This window comes from Elaeis guineensis, chromosome 8 (genome assembly GCF_000442705.2).
Source record: "Elaeis guineensis isolate ETL-2024a chromosome 8, EG11, whole genome shotgun sequence".
Classification (NCBI taxonomy): Eukaryota; Viridiplantae; Streptophyta; class Magnoliopsida; order Arecales; family Arecaceae; genus Elaeis; species Elaeis guineensis.
In genome coordinates, this window is record NC_026000.2 from 30,598,063 (window position 1) to 30,615,256 (window position 17,194).

The following is a 17,194-nucleotide window of genomic DNA, read 5'->3' on the forward strand; positions in this document are numbered from 1 at the left end:
TCCAATTTTCAAGAATTGTTGAGGCTTATTTCGACTGGAGTCCTGGAGCATGTCTAAGTTTTTAATTTTATTTCTCAGAGAAGATCACATTGGTGACCATATATGTCAAGGTTTCTATCATATCACTATATTAATATCAACACTAACTAATATAATACAGATATCAATCCAATCTCTTAATCAATCTTTTACATATTTTGAGATAATTTGTAATATTAAATATTCAAATTAACTTTTAAGTCATAGTTAATTTTGGATATGTTTGTTAAGATTTGCAAAATAAAAATAAGCAGCGGTTGGTTTAGCAAGCTGGAAGAAATCCTTAGTTGTACTCCAGATATCATGCATGATTGCCCTGACCAATTTGTGCTGTCCCCCCTCTTGCAATATCTCATCACTAGTGAATATGTTAAATCATATATTAAAACTTGATTACATGGCCAATGTGCTATCCGAAGGAATTATACTACACTTCTCCAGCAACAAATGTTCTATTCATAATTCACTGAAACAAATTCTAGCCACATGTATGGTGATAAATTTTGTAGGAAAGAAACCAATTAATAATAGTAATAATAATAAAGAAGCCATTGTCCAGAAACAAGGGAAATCATTTCAAGGACTCCAACATTTCCCTTATATAAGACATTCATCTGCTCGGATCTTTCAGCAACCACAGTCTAGCTTCTTAGACTCCATCGTCTACTATGCATTTTAACACTAACATAGCAAATAAGCCAGCTAAGAGCTAGCCATTTAGGAACAGAATGCACTTCTTAATCATGTACACATGAACCATCCAAGTCATCAAAGTGCCAAACAGAAACACCCATGCAAGCCTTTCCAGTACTCTCCACAAGCCTCTAAAACATAGAAACATCTAAACCAACCAAGACAAAGGCTACACTCCCTTTACAAGCCAGAGAGCTTTATAGCTACAAAAGCTGAATTAAACCTATCCCTTTTGGTCCTCAATAACTTTAGAGCACTTTTATATTTCTCTGTCACCCAAGAATTGATATAATTTCCAAAGCTATGGTGCACAAGTGCTCCAACACCTCCTCCCTGCTTGCCATCTCCGCCGGGTACGGCAGCCGGGGGTGCTTCCGGAACAACACGCGGCAGACGTTGGGATACTCGGCGGCGGCGCTTACGTGGACGAAGGCATAGTCGTACGACTCGGTCGACAAGGCATCGAGCGACCATTCCAGGGCCTCGCCGGCGTTGCTGTACTTGGCGGCGCACTCCCGGAGGACGGCCCGGAGCGAGGGGTCGGCGGCGGAATGGGAGAGGGCGGCGGTGAAGGAGGAAGTGTTGGTGGCGTTGGAGATAGCGAGGTGGATGGCGATGGTGGAGAGGCCCCTGACGTCGGCCTTGGGGCTCTCAGGGTCGGACTGGAGAGAGGAGACGCAGAAGTTGTAGTAGGTGGTGGTGTTGCACGTCTTTTGGATGAGGGTGGGGGCATCGGTGGTGGGGGTTTGGGTGGAGAGCGAGAGAGTGAGGAGAGAGAGGAGCGGGAGGAGGCGAGGAAGAATGGAAGCCATGGAGAGAAGGAGAGGTTGGTGAGGTGGTGGCCTGGTGGGGGATGAGTTGGGTTAGGAGGCTGTGGTGGAACGTGGAATGGTACAGAGTGCTTCCATGGGGTTTTGATTGTTTTGGAGACCGTATGTCGACCTTTGTTGGGTTTATTGTCCTTTGCTAACACGTGAATGGTCCCTGCTGTGGGTTCATGTGCCGTCGTGGGGAGGGTCAAGACGGATCACGTGCTGCCAATGACCGGCACGGTTAAACCTCAGTAGCACTCCGGTAGATAAAAAGGTAAAAACAGAGTCTTTGTACCAAAAAAAAAAAAAAAAACAGAGTATAATGTTAAATAACCAAGGTTTAACACACCAATGTTTATTACATTATAAAGAGTTTTAGTAGAGATGGCAATAAATTAAAAAATTATTTATTAGAATCATTCTATTATATGTATCCCAGATCATTCAATAAATAATTATTATATTATTTATTATTGAAAAAAATTACTGTCATTTAAGTTTGATTGAAAATTATGGATAGAAAGAGATTTATTTTAATCACTAGCTTACGATTTTTACTGGTTGTAATAAAAAAATTTAATTTTTTGATGATGTAACAATTTTTTATTAGATGATCTAAGATTTATATAGTAGCATAGTTTTAATTAGTATTTTTTCTAATAAATTGGATTGGGTTGGATCAATTTCCGATAAAAAAGAAATCAACTCCATCTTCGATCCATTTATAATTTGATTAAAAAATTAAAACCCATGCAAAACCTATTTATGTTATACAACTCATGTCCATCCATCAACTCATCTGAATTTTTACTAATAAATAATAAAAATATCATATAATATGTAGAGATCCATTGGTTTATCATTTTATATATATATGTTTGTTTTAAATGAATTGAATCAAATGAGAGAAATAGGGAACCACCAATTATGTTTTGTCAAAGAGTCGATTGGTTGCTGCTTGAATCATCCTATATGATATGTTGGGTCCCACTATAAAAGAAGCCATCCGTTTATACTTAAATTGATTTTGGATCAATCTGGAACTAATTTGATTTAAAAAATTCCACTCAAATCTACTTATTTAGAGTGGATTCATGCGAGTTGGCTAGTTCGGGACTCCCTCCATTATATTATTTAAAATAATGAGAAAAGACTACAATTGGTATGGTTGGTTATTTGGCATTATAAGAATTCATTGTAATATAAATAATTAAAGATTATTAATTAAATATCAATTTGAAATTATGCTTTTTATTATTTATTTTTTCAATAATATTATTAAAGTTTTTCACGCAAAATCAAGAGGAAGAATTGACTGATCTCCAAGGCAGAATCAAATGATGAAATGTTTGGGATTATATTCTTTTGCCATGAGTTTTATTTTAGACAAACATGAATATATAACATTATTTGTAAGATCAAATAATAAAAAATGTTGGTTGATGCGTTATCTCATAATCTTTCCTTCAAAATATTACCAGAAGGAGAAACAAGTTGTGTTTATACGAAAGATCGGACAATTTCTGTTGGTGGCCTCCTGCTTGAACTGCACACTTCTCTTGAGTCTAGTGAGGCTTCAAACAAGGCTTCAACCAGAATCAGATCTCCCCCTATTCTGCTATATGTTTAAGATATAAGGCCATATGCGACAGTAACTTGGTGGATCTTGATGGGGTACACATCTACAAAGTTAGACTTGGCTTTGAAATTATTTTTATGAGCCTGATCAGATGCATTCAAGTTAAATCAAGTAACGTTCAATTTCAGAAAATTCATATCCAATCCGACCACGATGCAAATCCAAATTTGGGACCCATGCCTGATCCAAGGGTCCCAAGATCGGACATGAGTCTAACCTCACTCAATTGAGGTTTAAATTGAATCCAATTCGATTTCATGAGCTCGGCTCTGGTGGATTTGCAGCCCCCATTGGCGGGCCTAATCTTGGGGTTGGCACTTGATTTAACTAGATTGGCCATTGACATCTCCCATCCATGCCCTCCTTGTAATCAAGTAAGACAGGGTGTCTCAAATCCTCTCAGCTGATGCAGCTCTTGTAGAAGACACCAAAATGTGTTTTGTGCCCAAATTGAAGTCCACGACAAGGTGATAATTGAGACCATCCAATTGGCTACGTCATGATACTGTCTGATTCGTAGGTTTTAAAATAACCATTAGTGACTCGCGATGCCCGCTTGTCATTTCACAATAATTTGTATTAACCCGTGTAAAAAGATATGAAAGGCTCCCTTCCCTTTTCTGGACTTTGGTAAATAGAATAATGAAATAAAATGAAGTAACTGTTTGGCTGGAAGGAAAATTGTTTTGATTGGCATGGCTTCCATTGGTCATATAATGGAAATCACAGGCCCGAAGGACCACACAAGAAAATGATTAAAATGACAAATGACACTATACAAAGTTTATATGAGAGTTGTAAAGATGAGATATTGGAAGAAGTTTGCTGGTTGGCAGGGCGATTCTTACTGTACGAGCTTTTTTTTTTATTGTTTTGTTTTTTATTTTATTGTAGCTTCTGATTTGTTAATCTGTATTATTTATATTAAAAAAAATAAAGAGATCTCAAAATTTTTGCAAACGTACGGTCAAAATATAAAACCTGGTCCATAGGCCAGTCTGGACCGATAAAAAGCTCGAATCCATTGATCAATTTAGAAGAATAATTTTTTGTACATTGCATGCAATGTAATAACAGTGCATCGCTCTTTCTCACTGAACCATATAGCCACGCTTTCCAATGTAAATTAAATGCATTAGTTTTGCATTTTGGTTTGAAATTTGAAATGACGAAAATATTTCTCTGAAAAAAATTATAACATCTCGTAGCTTGTTATGACATTTCGTAACCTGTCATGACATCCTGAAGACATATTATAATTTTTTGGCAAAAAATCATAATATGTCTTCAGGATGTCATGACAGACTACGGGATGTCATAACAGACTACGAAATATTATAATTTTTTCAGAATAGGGAGGTATTTTTGTCGTTCAAAATTTCAAATAAAAAAATGAAACTGTAGGCGTTCAATGAGCGTTGGATAGCAGAAACTATGTATTTCAATTAGATGGTATGGTATATTTTATATTAATTTTATTGCACCACATACGGTGTATAAAATATTTCTCCAACTTAAAAAGTTTGGATCAATCTAAAATAGCCCACAGCTAGCCTAGGAACTACGAATTGAGAAAAACTGTTTGATCCAAACTACGAATTGAGGGGGCCAAAAATAAAAAAAAATAAAAAAAAAAAGGCCGAGTACGTGCATTGCATATATTGGGGGTAATGTGGTGCACGTGCACTGCATGTAGTGCAAGAAGAGATGAACTCTAGGGAGTCATTTTTATCTTGACCCCCAGTGGGAGTCCAACATAATGAGGGAAGCCAATGCTCGATTTCAGCTCCAAGTCCCCAGGCATCCTTTGGACCTTCCCCACTAAGCTCATGAGGCCTCAAAAGTTGATAGTCATCTAATTTTCTTTCTTGTCTTTGTCGCATGCGCCGTCCACCTTTGTTACTGTGGTGATGATCTAACGTTATTGGAATCAGGATATTGCCCCATCAATTTTCTAATATTAATTTTGCCTCACATCTTTTCGAATGCTGCGAACATCGTTTTCCGACTGGATAGTCACTGGATTTCATCTCAAAAGAGATGCTTTGTTTGGTGTTTAGGTTCTTATTTTTTAGGTTTTCTTGAAGATTTTGGATTCGGCTTTGGCCGTCGGTCCATGATCATGCTAGGTTTTTCCTTTGGATTAGTGTTCGTGTCAAACAAACTAATGGCTATGATTGGCACTGAAGCCATCCTCAAAATGATTTCTCCAATTCTAGCCTTTATTTTGCTTTCTTTTTGAGCATTACCGATGGCCATTTTTGCCTTCACCTAATGACGGAAGGCCCATCATGAAAGGTTACCAACGGTCAAGTCCTCCATGGTCTTTATATTGCTATTCTCTCTTCTCTCATGGCCTCTTTCTCTCTCTTTCTTTTTTATTTATTTTTTTATTTGTAGCTTCTGATTTGTTTTTTTGGGTAAAAGTAGCTTCTGATTTGTTAATCTGCATTATTTATATTAAAAAATAGAGAGATCTCAAAATTTTCATAAATATATAGTCAAAATATAAAGCCCGTTCCATAAGTAGGCCTAGCCTATCCATCAATCAACTTAGAAAGTTTGTATCAACTCGAAATAGCCCATAATTAGCCTAGAAATTGAAAATCAGATTGCATGTAAGCTACAAAATGAAAACACCGCGAAAAGAAAAGAGATTAAATATATTTTAATCTAACATGCATGTAAGAGATCGTATCTCTAAAACACCAGGATCTTTCGTAGTTAAGATTAAGATTAAAATGAAAAAAGAGAAAGATTTGATCTTCACCTTGTATCGGTAGATCTTCACCGCAATTCGATAATCGTGAATATTTTCATGGTTCCTTTGATGCCACGTATGTGTCTGGTCTTTATAGATATCCATATGTGATTGATCTGATCAGAAGATTCTGATATCACTGGGATGCTAACTCTTTCACAGAAGTCACTTCTTTGATGTTAAATCTTTCTTCCTCTTTCTCTTCTCAAGAGAACAATAAGAACAAGAAGAGGGAATATTGGAGAGGTGATGGGCGTGAAGGCTTGGGATGTCCAACTCCTTGGACATTCCATAAGAGAAAGAAAAGAAGAAGACGTCTGATGTAGCACACACCCTCCTTATTTTTTTTTTGTGCGTTTAGCCTTTTTTCACCGTTCTTTAGAGAGGAGGCACTGATTTAATCCCACATTAAGTCCCAATCTCATTAGGGTTAGGGATAGAGTTTTGGGGTGTGAGAACTTTACGGAGTTCCGCCCTAAAACATTTCAGTGCTACCTTATCCCACCACAAAAACTAAACACCACGATAATTTGGTTTGGCATGGTCCCTTATTTCTCAACGTGAACTTCTTAACGTGAAAGATCTTATAGCACCATCTCAAAAGAAGAGTCTTTCTACATGTTAATCACCTTTAAAGATGGAGTCCTAAGAAGTAAGGACTTTGACCAAATCAAAATCCAATGTGGTTTGGATTTTATAATAAGTCAAATACTTATTAAGTCCAAACCCTTTTAGACTGCTGAAACTCAATTTGACTCAAACTCAGATTAAGTCTAATCAAATTAAATTCTAATTTAATTTGACTAGGACTCAATCCTAATTATTTGATCAAATCAAATAATATAATAATAATTACCAATAATTTTTTTTTAACTCACTAACTATTAGCAAGTCCTCTCTTATAATTTTTATAAATCAATCTAATCATCAATCATATTAATAATCAGATCCTATGATAATTCAAAATCGTATTTTAACTATTCAATTAGTCAGAACCTCTTATATATGTAATCTTATAGGTTCTACTCTGTTTGGTATTGAGACATATTGTGATCTCTATCATCAATATTATTGAAATTTTTTTTAATAGATTGAAATAATTTCAACTTACCCAATGAGAATTATCGACCATCAAAATAATTCTCATTGATTTCATTATCTACCGATGATGCCTAGCAGTATATAGTGGCAATCCAACAGAATAGAAGGAATTGAACCTCTTGGGTGTAGTTACCATGTGATACAATTTTTTTATCTTGAGTCCCGATAAGATGGAGGTTATAGAAAACTCATCAACTCCCATCATCTATTATATGTAAGATTTATTCAACTCGAGTTATCATGAAATTTTATAAAAAAAAATTTTCGTTATTCATATTGCTATGGTCATGATCTTTATAACTCAATCTTATAAATCACATAAGACTACTCCTTATCTATCAAGATCGATAGATCCCAAATAGGTGCATACCTTACTCCTATAAAAAATTTACTATAGTCAATATGCACTGTAAGGACTTATATAGCTAGGGACTAAGTATATGTACAATCAAACTACAGCAATCTCATTGTGAATAGCCAAGATACTACAGATCAAAGAACTAGACACACCACTACAGCATCAAGAAAATTACTGATGAGTGAGTTGACATTCAAATGATTTCTCGTATTGATCACATTCGGTATTCTTGTTCTCTAACAACTATCTGCACTTTCGCTCTAGTATTGTCATACCATAGACTTGAGACTTATCTATCCAAAGAAATATGATTCGTATACCAATCTCATCGGATCAATTATCATTCTTATGATGATCTATCGATCGAAAATAATTTAGGAATTAATCATCAATGACACATACCATAAATTTTCAACTCTTGAGAATATGTGTTATTATCTTCTTAATTCTTTGGACAATTAATGGACACATATACAACATGAATAAAAATAAACTATCCAATTTTTATTAATAAATAATAAGGTTAACTACAAAACTATATCCTAGAAAGAATAACTATGTTAGCTAGATTGACTTCTAATTAAGGCATACATCTAACAATCTTCCACTTACACTAAAGCCAATCTGTGTTATACTTAACCTCTATCTAGTACATACTGATGCATTAGACTTACGAATATGAGTACCATAAATCTAAATTATTTAAAATATTCAAACAATTTCGTAATAAGATAGAGAAACAAACTAGAAAAAATATTAAAACTCTTCAATCAGATCGAGGAAGAGAATATCTTTTTGATAAGTTTTTGACATATCTAGAAGAGAATGAAATTCTCTCTCAGTAGAATCAAACCTTGTTAGATATGGTCCAGTCCTTGATGGGATTTGCAAGTTTGCCAGTCTTCATTTGGGTTTATGCTCTTAAGACTGCTTGTTATATTTTGAACAGGATTCCAAGCAAATCAGTCGCAAAGACTCCATATGAGATATGGATACTCTCTTACCTTAGGGCTGCGGGTGTCCACCTTATATCAAGCTTTTGCAGACCGATAAGCTTGAACTCTGATCTGATAAGTATTATTTTGTAGGATATTTCAAGCAACCTAAGAGATATTACTTCTATCTTGTTGAAAAATAAGAGTTGTTCGGTATTCTTTTCAGAAAAGGAGCTCCTTGGTGACGGAACTGATGCCTCTAAAGTTGAAATTATGAAGTTCGACAGATAGAAGAACCGACATAATCTAGTGAACCTATAGAATCGAATTTGATTAGATCAAATTTGAAACCCATTGTAGAAGCATCATTAAGGAGATCTGATAGAGTACCACATCAAACGGATAGATACTATATTTTCTTAGTCTGAGATGTGATCCTGTTGAACTCGATAAGAATAACAAGGATCAGATTACTTATATGGGTGTCATGAAGAAGTCCAACTCTGATAAGTGGCTTGGAGCCATAAAGTTTGAAATGGAGTCTATAAAGGTCAATAATATATGGATATTCATTGGTCCACCCAAAAGAGTAAAATCCATAGGATGCAAGTGGATCTTCAAAAAGAAAAGAGGTGCAGATGAGAATGTGGAGATCTATAAAGTCCATCTGATTGTCAAAGAATATCGTTAACGTTATGGTATTGACTATGACAAGACATTTTCTTCCGTGACAATGCTCGATATCTCAGAGTTGGAATATGCATTTTGATAAGTGAACCCTATATATACAAATGGGTTAATCATTCTGTAATTGTATTTCTTATCTTGTATGTAGATAAAATTTTTTTAATCAAGAATGACATCCCTTATATTATAGGAAATAAAGATTTAGCTATTATCAAAAGTTCTCCATGAAAGATTTGGAAAAAGCATCCTACATCCTAGCGACGAAGATCTATAAAAATAGATCTAAGAGGCTACTTGAGTTTTCCTAGTCTACGTATATTAATATCATGCTAAAATGGTTCAGCATAGAGAATTCTAAAAAAGGCTATCTGTAGATAGGCTATGAAATTTTTCTCTCGAAGAAGAGATTATTTGACAACTCCTCAAGAGAGAGAGCATATGAGTAAAATTTATTCTATTATGTACGCTATGATATATATATGATCGGATATTGTATATTCACTAGGGGTAGTGAATAGATATAATTTTGATCTAAGGACCACTGGAAGGTGATCCTTAAGTATTTGAGAAATACTAAAGATCAGTGGTACATTTATGAAGAATCTGACACAAAACTTGTGGGGTTTATCGACTTCAATTTTCAATCAGATTATGATGATGGTAAGAGCATGTTGGGATACAGTTTTATCCTAAATGATAGAACAATCTGCTTGAAAAGTTTTGAGCATAACATTATGGTCAATTCAATTTACAATACGAAATGTATTGCAGTATCTGATGCTGCTAAGGAAGCTACGTGGTTGCAGAAGTTCATTAACGAGTGCAGAGTGGCACCCTCCATTGATGGTCCTGTCGTGCTGTACTATACAGCATTGGAGTCATAGCTCAAATGATGGATCTGAAATCTCATCAGCTTACCAAGCACATTTTGCATCACTACCACCTTATCTGGGAGATTATGAATCGAGATGATATCGAGCTTTAGAAGATCGACAGAAAGGAGAATCTAATCGATCCATTTACTGAAATCTCAATATCAAGTAGTTTGAAGATTACAAATCAAAGATGGATATGAGATACTATACTGATTGGCTTTAATCCAAGTAGAAATTGTTGGAAATTGTGTCCTAAAGCTAATCGTTTGACGATTGTGCTAATTATAAATATATATGAATTGATCATTAATAAAAGTTATTTGGCTTATTTATTACAAAGTTACATTTTTCTAATAAATTTTTATATTGTGATGAAGTCCTTAGGACCATTTTTGATCGATAAAAGAGGATTTATTGTGTAGTTCTTAAACTTGTTCATGACCAAATGATATACTATTACTAGGACGATAGCGATAATCAAGTGTAGGTCGTTTATGTGCCATATACATTGATTGTCCTCATAACCAAGTTATGTGGAGACATTGGTATGGCATACAAGTGAGATGTAGGAGTATATCTCATTGAATGTGACCAACTACGGAGCACTTTGCTATCAAGAGTAGCTCGTGAAGGATATGGATATAAGTATCTCTCTGATTTGAGATCACCACGGTGATTTGCAAGCAACTCACTGTGCTTTGGTACCAGACTATCTGAATTTTTAATTCAGTAACAAAAGATTTTTGGATACAGTCAAGTACTTGTGGTAGTCGGTGTGTTAGTCAAGATGGGATTGACCCCTCCAGATTCAGAAGTTAATGTATCAGTGTATTTTAATTTAGTAAAATCTGAGTCCGAATAATCCATGTGATGGATTTGAAAGATTGAAATAAAATATGGATGACTATTTCAGGATGGACAGTTAAATCCTAGATCATTTTGAGTATTAGGGTCAAAGGGATGAAGTATATGATAACCATACGCTAGTAGGTTTTTGAATGTTGCTTTACAATCATTCGATCTATCCGGACGTTGGATTCCATTGCTAGATGGTTACATTGATTAGTTCAAAAAATTATTTTTATGCTATCGACTTAGGTTCGAACCTATCGGATCACATTCAAAAAAAATTTCTAACTAATTAAGTGGCTGATTAATGATTGAGAATCGAATAAGGATGTAATCATCAATTCGATTGATGATTAACTTTATGCAAAAGTTATAAAGAATTAATTTGTTAAGGGTTAGTAAATTAATGAAAGATTAATTAGTAATTAGATTAATGATTGACTCAATTTGATTGAGCAATAAATTTTGAATCAAGTCTAATTGAATTTGATTCAATTAGGTTTGATCTGATTAGGTTATTAGATGACCTAATCACTAAGAAAGATTAGTTCCTATTTTGATCAGGACTTGGGTTCAATTAATTTTTAATTAGATTAGGATTTAATTAAAAGAGTTTGGGTTCCTATTTGGACTAGAAATCCTCCTCTAATTGGGTGCAATTAAATCCTAACTAAATTAGATTTGGTTAGGGTTTGTTGCAAGTATCAAGAGAGAGCCCAAGTTGATTGAGACTCTCTCTCTCCCTTGGCTGCCCAAAGCCCTCCATGCCAACCTCTCTCACATGCGCATTCTTCAGATTAGCATAGGTTTGTTCATGCTGAAAACTTCTTCTTTCTCACTGCCCCATATGGATAAGGATTGATAGATAAGGTAAGTTTGAAATTGTTTTGAACTTGTCTCCTTATCTAGGAGAGATTGGATCTCATCCTAACTACCACATGCCATACCTAAAAGCTTTTCTTTTTATGCGACAACTAAGAGGTAGATTTTATCATGAGAAAGAGTTTTTCACCAGTAATATAAGGGGGGCGTGATATCTAAATTGTGGTGTGGGTTTTGAGAGGAGGCAGCAACTCATGCAAAAGTCCAATATTTCTTGGACTCTTCAAATCCTAACATAACTCACCTATTTCTAGGGTGGTTATGGGGTGCCTGATAGATGATGAGATCAAAAAATTAGGGGACACCACCTTAGGTTATTGGCATGAGAAATTGAGGAGAGTGGTCTCCTCTCTTAGGGTTTGGGTTCTTAGGTTTTTTTCCTAGGGTTTTGGGAAGAGAGAAAAAAAGAAAATAGTTTCTTGTGTTCTTCCTCTTCCACAACATCTCTTATGCCTCCATTGACATCCTTCTTTAACCTCTGAAAGGATTCAAGAGAACTAAAGGAAGGATCCAGAGTAGCCAGCAAGATGGTCTTCGTGCGATCTAGCACTCTCAAGGAGGCTGATCAGATCGGGGCTTCGAATGGACTATCCGTAGAGGTCAGACATTCTGTGCGGCTACGAGCAACTAGCAAGGACCTTTTTACTATGTTCATCAGTAGCGACGATCATCGACCCATACTTAGATATCAAGTTCTGAACTCAGATAAATATAGATTTGATCTACTACTTACATCCATGCATGCAGATTTTATTTTCAGATTTTATATATACCATGTATCATGTCATAGATCTTAGAGTAGGTTGATTGAATGATTAGATCATATGCATGTTTAATTAATATGATTAATCTAGTTGCTTTTCGCTATGATTTATTTTAAAAAATTTTTAAAATACATGCATGAAATCGCTTACGATTTCCTTCACACTCCACAGCGAGAACAGTGCCCTGTGAACTTTTCAAGGTTCCATCAGTAGCGATCAATATATTGACCAGTTCGGGTATGGTGCAGTCAAGTTTGTTCATATAAAAATTTATAATAATTTAACTATATGAACTCATAAGGGATTAGAGGATCAAATTCACTTACAATTTTCTTTGCATATTAAGCTCGAGCTTCTCATGCTTCTCAAGATCTTTGATCACTATCATGCAATGCTCATGGACTGACTGTCCTTTACGTATTTTCATATTGAAGACTCTTGAAGACCTCAAAATGTACTGTGCGTCCTTACTTATCATACAACTCTTGTAGGTGAGTAATCATAGTCTTGATAGTGGATATATACTTATAGGATAGTTTGGTAACACTGGAGGGTCCTGATCAAGTACATATCCTAATTTTTCAGAAATCAAGACAATCTTAAGATTTTTTAGCCAATCTTTAAATTTGATTTCGATCAAACAATTGGACTTAAGGATGCGGGCTAGAAGGTTTGAAGCTGACATGGTTTAACTATGAGAGTACATATTCAAGTTAGATTTTGTACTTTCAAATTTTATATTTTCTCTAGAGACTATAAGAAGCAAATAAAATTTTTATTATTTTTTTGGATCCCGACACTCTTTAGGTGGGAAGCAAAAATGCGAACACGACAACTGAATTTCTAGTGGATGTTGCGGTCCCACCGATGTCGTGCATCTCACCTGACAGATATTGATAACACAAACATTGATGCATGGATAACTCCTTATCCAGATACTTCTCTAAGCATGTTGCAGTGACTTGGTCGCTAAGTCATGTAGTCTTACCTGATAGATATTGATCATACTTTTTCGTTAAGCCTAACCCACCATTCACAAGTAGGTGTAAGGCCATCATTAAGTCCCTCACCTGGCAGATATTGCATCCAACTTCATTCTTATTATGGAGCAATTCTTTGCTAATAGAATGGTTGCATATTTTTGGTGAAATTGAACCACTGTGATCAGCTGCGAACAATCAACGCCAGTAGCACATCCGCACATCTACAACGGTGGATGATCTCTAGACTTAATATTTATGGAGAGGTTTAGATCTTATCTAATCAGTCATCATATGACTGATCTAATTGGCATGGACTAAAATAAACCGTCAAACAACCATATTTAGGACCAATCTTCCAAATTAGCCAGGTAAGTAGAGATCGATGTATTGAATATGTGCTCTAAGAGTCAGATTGGCTGACACTTATAAAATATTCTTTAGGCATAATTTATAATTTGACTTTGATATTATTAAAATTTAATTATTTTCATTCATATTATTTAATAATATATGTGAATCATCTATTGGATTAATGGATATGATAACACATATTCTCAAGAGTTGAAAATTTGAGACGTATTATTATAGTTAACTCATAAATTACGTCCGATCGTAAGATCATCACAGAGATGGTAATTGATCCAGAAGATTGGTGTATGATCATTTTCTTCAGATAGATGAGTCTTGAATCTATGGTGTAGAGATACCGAAGTGAAAGTACAGGTGCTTGTTAAGAATAAGGGTACTAAGCATGATCATTTACGAACAGTCATAAGAAAATCTACCTTCTTATTCGTGATATGTTCATAGATATGGTTGTGTGTTTGGTTCTCTGACCTGAGGTGCATTAGCCATTCACCTTGAGGGTGCTATAGTTTGACTACACCATAACTCGATCTCTTAGCCATATAGAGCTTTGAGGTGTATATTGGCTGCAGTATATTCATTATAGAATTTGGATTGCACCAAGATGAGATCTATCGACCTCGATAGAGGAGGAGTAGTTCTATGTAGAATAAGATTGAGTCTATAAGCCCATGGCCATGGCACTGTGAAAGATAGAAAGGTGTTTCTATTAGGTTTCACATTAGACTCGAATCGAAAGATTCTATCATATAATAGTGATGAGGTTTGATGAGTTAATCTTGATCTCGATCCTATTAGAACTCACGATAGAAGAATTAGATCACACGATAACTACACTTAGAGATTCATCTCTTTAGTTTTGCTGACTTGCCACTACATATTGCTAAATATCACTTGTTGGGTATAAAATAACTCCAACCAAAGTTCGTAAGAGGCCAACCCTCTCAGGACTCTTCCGGCTTCCAACCTTGTGCGGCGTCTTTTTTGAACTCCCTCGACTGTCCGAGCTTCCACAGTACCATCCGGACTCTTTCAGCAATCGATCTTCCACAGTGTCCTCCAGATTCCTCCAACGGACGAACTCCTATCGTATCCTCTAGACTTCTCCAATAATGAGCTCTTTCAATCATCTATCAGACTGCTCCAAATGCTCTCTGGACTTTACTATCAGCCAATTTTCTACAGTGATCGACTACTCTCCGAATCTCTTCCAGACTTTCTTCTGTCACGATCGACCTTACTCCGAACTTCTTTCAGACTTCATCAATGTCCGGGCTTCTCCAGTAGTAGGACTTCTACAGTAACCAGACTCCATCCAAATTTCTACAGTGGTCGATTGCCTTTCGAATTTCATCCGAGCTTCTACAGTAAGCGAATTCCGTCTGAATTTCTATTGCAAGCGGACTTCAGTCGAGCTTCTACAATAAGCGATCTTCATCCGGGCTCCACGGTAATCGATCTCCATCCGAGCTTCTACAGTAAGCGGCCTCTTTCTGGACTTCTGCAAGTATCGGACTCCGTCCGAACTTTTACAGCGGATGGATTCTAGACGAACTTCTACAATGGATAAGCTCCAGCAGTCAGATTTCTACAGTGACCGACTGTCTCCGATGTCTTTCGTACCTCTCCAGCCATCAACCTTCAACAGCTCCAATTGGACTTCAACAGTGCCAACCAGACCCCTCCAACGGACAAATTTTCTCCGTACCCCTCTAGCGGTCGACCTTCCACAGTGTCCTCCAGACTCCTCCAGCGGACGAACTTTCATAATGCCTTTCGAATTTCGCTATCGATCGACCTTCTGCCGGATTCCTCATGCAATCGGACCTCTCCAACAGACAGTCTTCAGACAAGCTTCTACATCAGACAAATTTCAAACGGACTTCTCTAGCAATCAGCCTCCAGCCGGATTTCTCCAACAGAAAGTTTCCGTCCAAGCTTCTACAGCAGATGACTTCTGTTTGCAGCATCAACGCCTAAGGCATCCAACCATAATTAACCCATCAGCAATCTCGAAAACATCCGAGCTTTTCTTAGATTGCTGAGATAGAGAGCTATTCCACTCCACCAGACGTCCCAACCGAGCTTCAGCCGTCCGGCTCGAACTCTCCGGCAAGTCATGACAACGGACACCACTCCACTCTCTGTAACAAACTCCACGTGGCTCCACCACTCTCCGACAAGTCACGACAACGGACACCACTACTCTCCGTAACAAACTCCACGTGGCTCCGAACGGCCCACTACCAGGCAGTTACGAACGTCGCTGTCAATCGGTTACGCTCTCTCGTCTATAAAAGAGATCCCCCAAGATACGTTCTCCTCTAAGCTCTAAGCACTATCTCTAAACTCTGCTAAAATCTCATTCGAGTGCTTCATTTTTGTTGAAGCAGAGTACTGACTTGAGCATCGGAGGATCTTGTCGGAGCACCTCCAACTCCAGTTTAGATTTTTCTTGTAGGTCCCGGTGGTGGTCGTGATCCCCTCGACTCCAGCTTCTCCGGCATCGGCAAAATTCTGCACCAACAGAATTGGCGCTAGAGAAAGGGCATGTGTCTTCATAGGACTCTTGTTCTTAAAAGAGTACTCAACGGGACTGTCTCTAGTCATCTTCTTTGACATCTTCTTCTTCTTCTCCAGCCAGATCCCAACCTGATGCCTCCCCAAAAGGCATCCACTAGGCGATCTATGGCCTCCGTGGCCAGATCTCAGCAAGATCCACCAGCTCCAGCCTCGTCTCCAGTTTTTCAGACTCCTCTTCCTCCGACAATGACAGTCAGCATGGAGCAGTTCGACCTACTGGTTCAGCAGGTCAGGGGCCTCACCGAAGCGGTGCAAGCCATGCAGCAGCAGCAGCCGCAGGCATCTGTGCGGCTGGAAAGAGCAACGCCAGAGTTTCAGAATCCGGCGATCGGGTGAACCACTTGGGCCAGTCACCCTGTATCCCCCGAAAAGGAGAAGCAGAGGGCGAAGAGCCCTCTATCTGATCACAATTCCACCCCCGGAGGGTCCCTACCTCTGTTCTGCCAGAAGATCCTCGAGATTTGCATCGAGAGGATCTTTTGGATCAAAAGTTCCAAGAGATAAACCGATGGATCGAAGAGCTCCATCATGCTCTCCCTGCTTACGGTGAAGATATCTGTACTGATTCTCTTTTTTCTCAAAAGATTATGCAGGAACCGATCCCATCGAACTTCAAGCTCCCCCAATTTGAGAGCTATGACGGGACCTCGAATCCGATTGACCACCTAAAGGTCTTTCGGACAATGATACTACTCCATGATGCAATGATACTACTCCATGATGCGCCAGACGCCATCCTGTGCTGAGCATTTCCATCTACCTTGAAGGGCGCAGCAAAAAATTGATACTCGACATTGAAGCCGAGTACTATCTTCTCCTTTGATCAAATGAGCCACCAGTTTGCGGCTCATTTCGTCAACAGTCGAC

The 17,194-nt window shown here is 37.3% G+C and overlaps 2 protein-coding genes across 6 annotated transcripts in view; both read right to left on the reverse strand.

Moving 5' to 3' along the window:
• The window catches only part of LOC105034574 (chromatin assembly factor 1 subunit FAS2 homolog), a 69,278-nt gene that overhangs the window by 28,289 nt on the left and 23,795 nt on the right, over nt 1-17,194 (reverse strand). The window lies entirely within an intron of this gene.
• On the reverse strand, nt 592-1,650 carry LOC140859738 (pectinesterase inhibitor 28-like). The gene has a single exon (XM_073262185.1). The coding sequence runs from the start codon at nt 1,542-1,544 to the stop codon at nt 1,005-1,007; it is 540 nt and encodes a 179-aa protein (XP_073118286.1). The 5' UTR covers nt 1,545-1,650; the 3' UTR covers nt 592-1,004.

Excerpts from the sequence above, each read along its gene's own strand:
- LOC140859738 (XM_073262185.1), bottom strand. The coding sequence starts at position 1,544 with ATGGCTTCCATTCTTCCTCGCCTCCTCCCGCTCCTCTCTCTCCTCACT.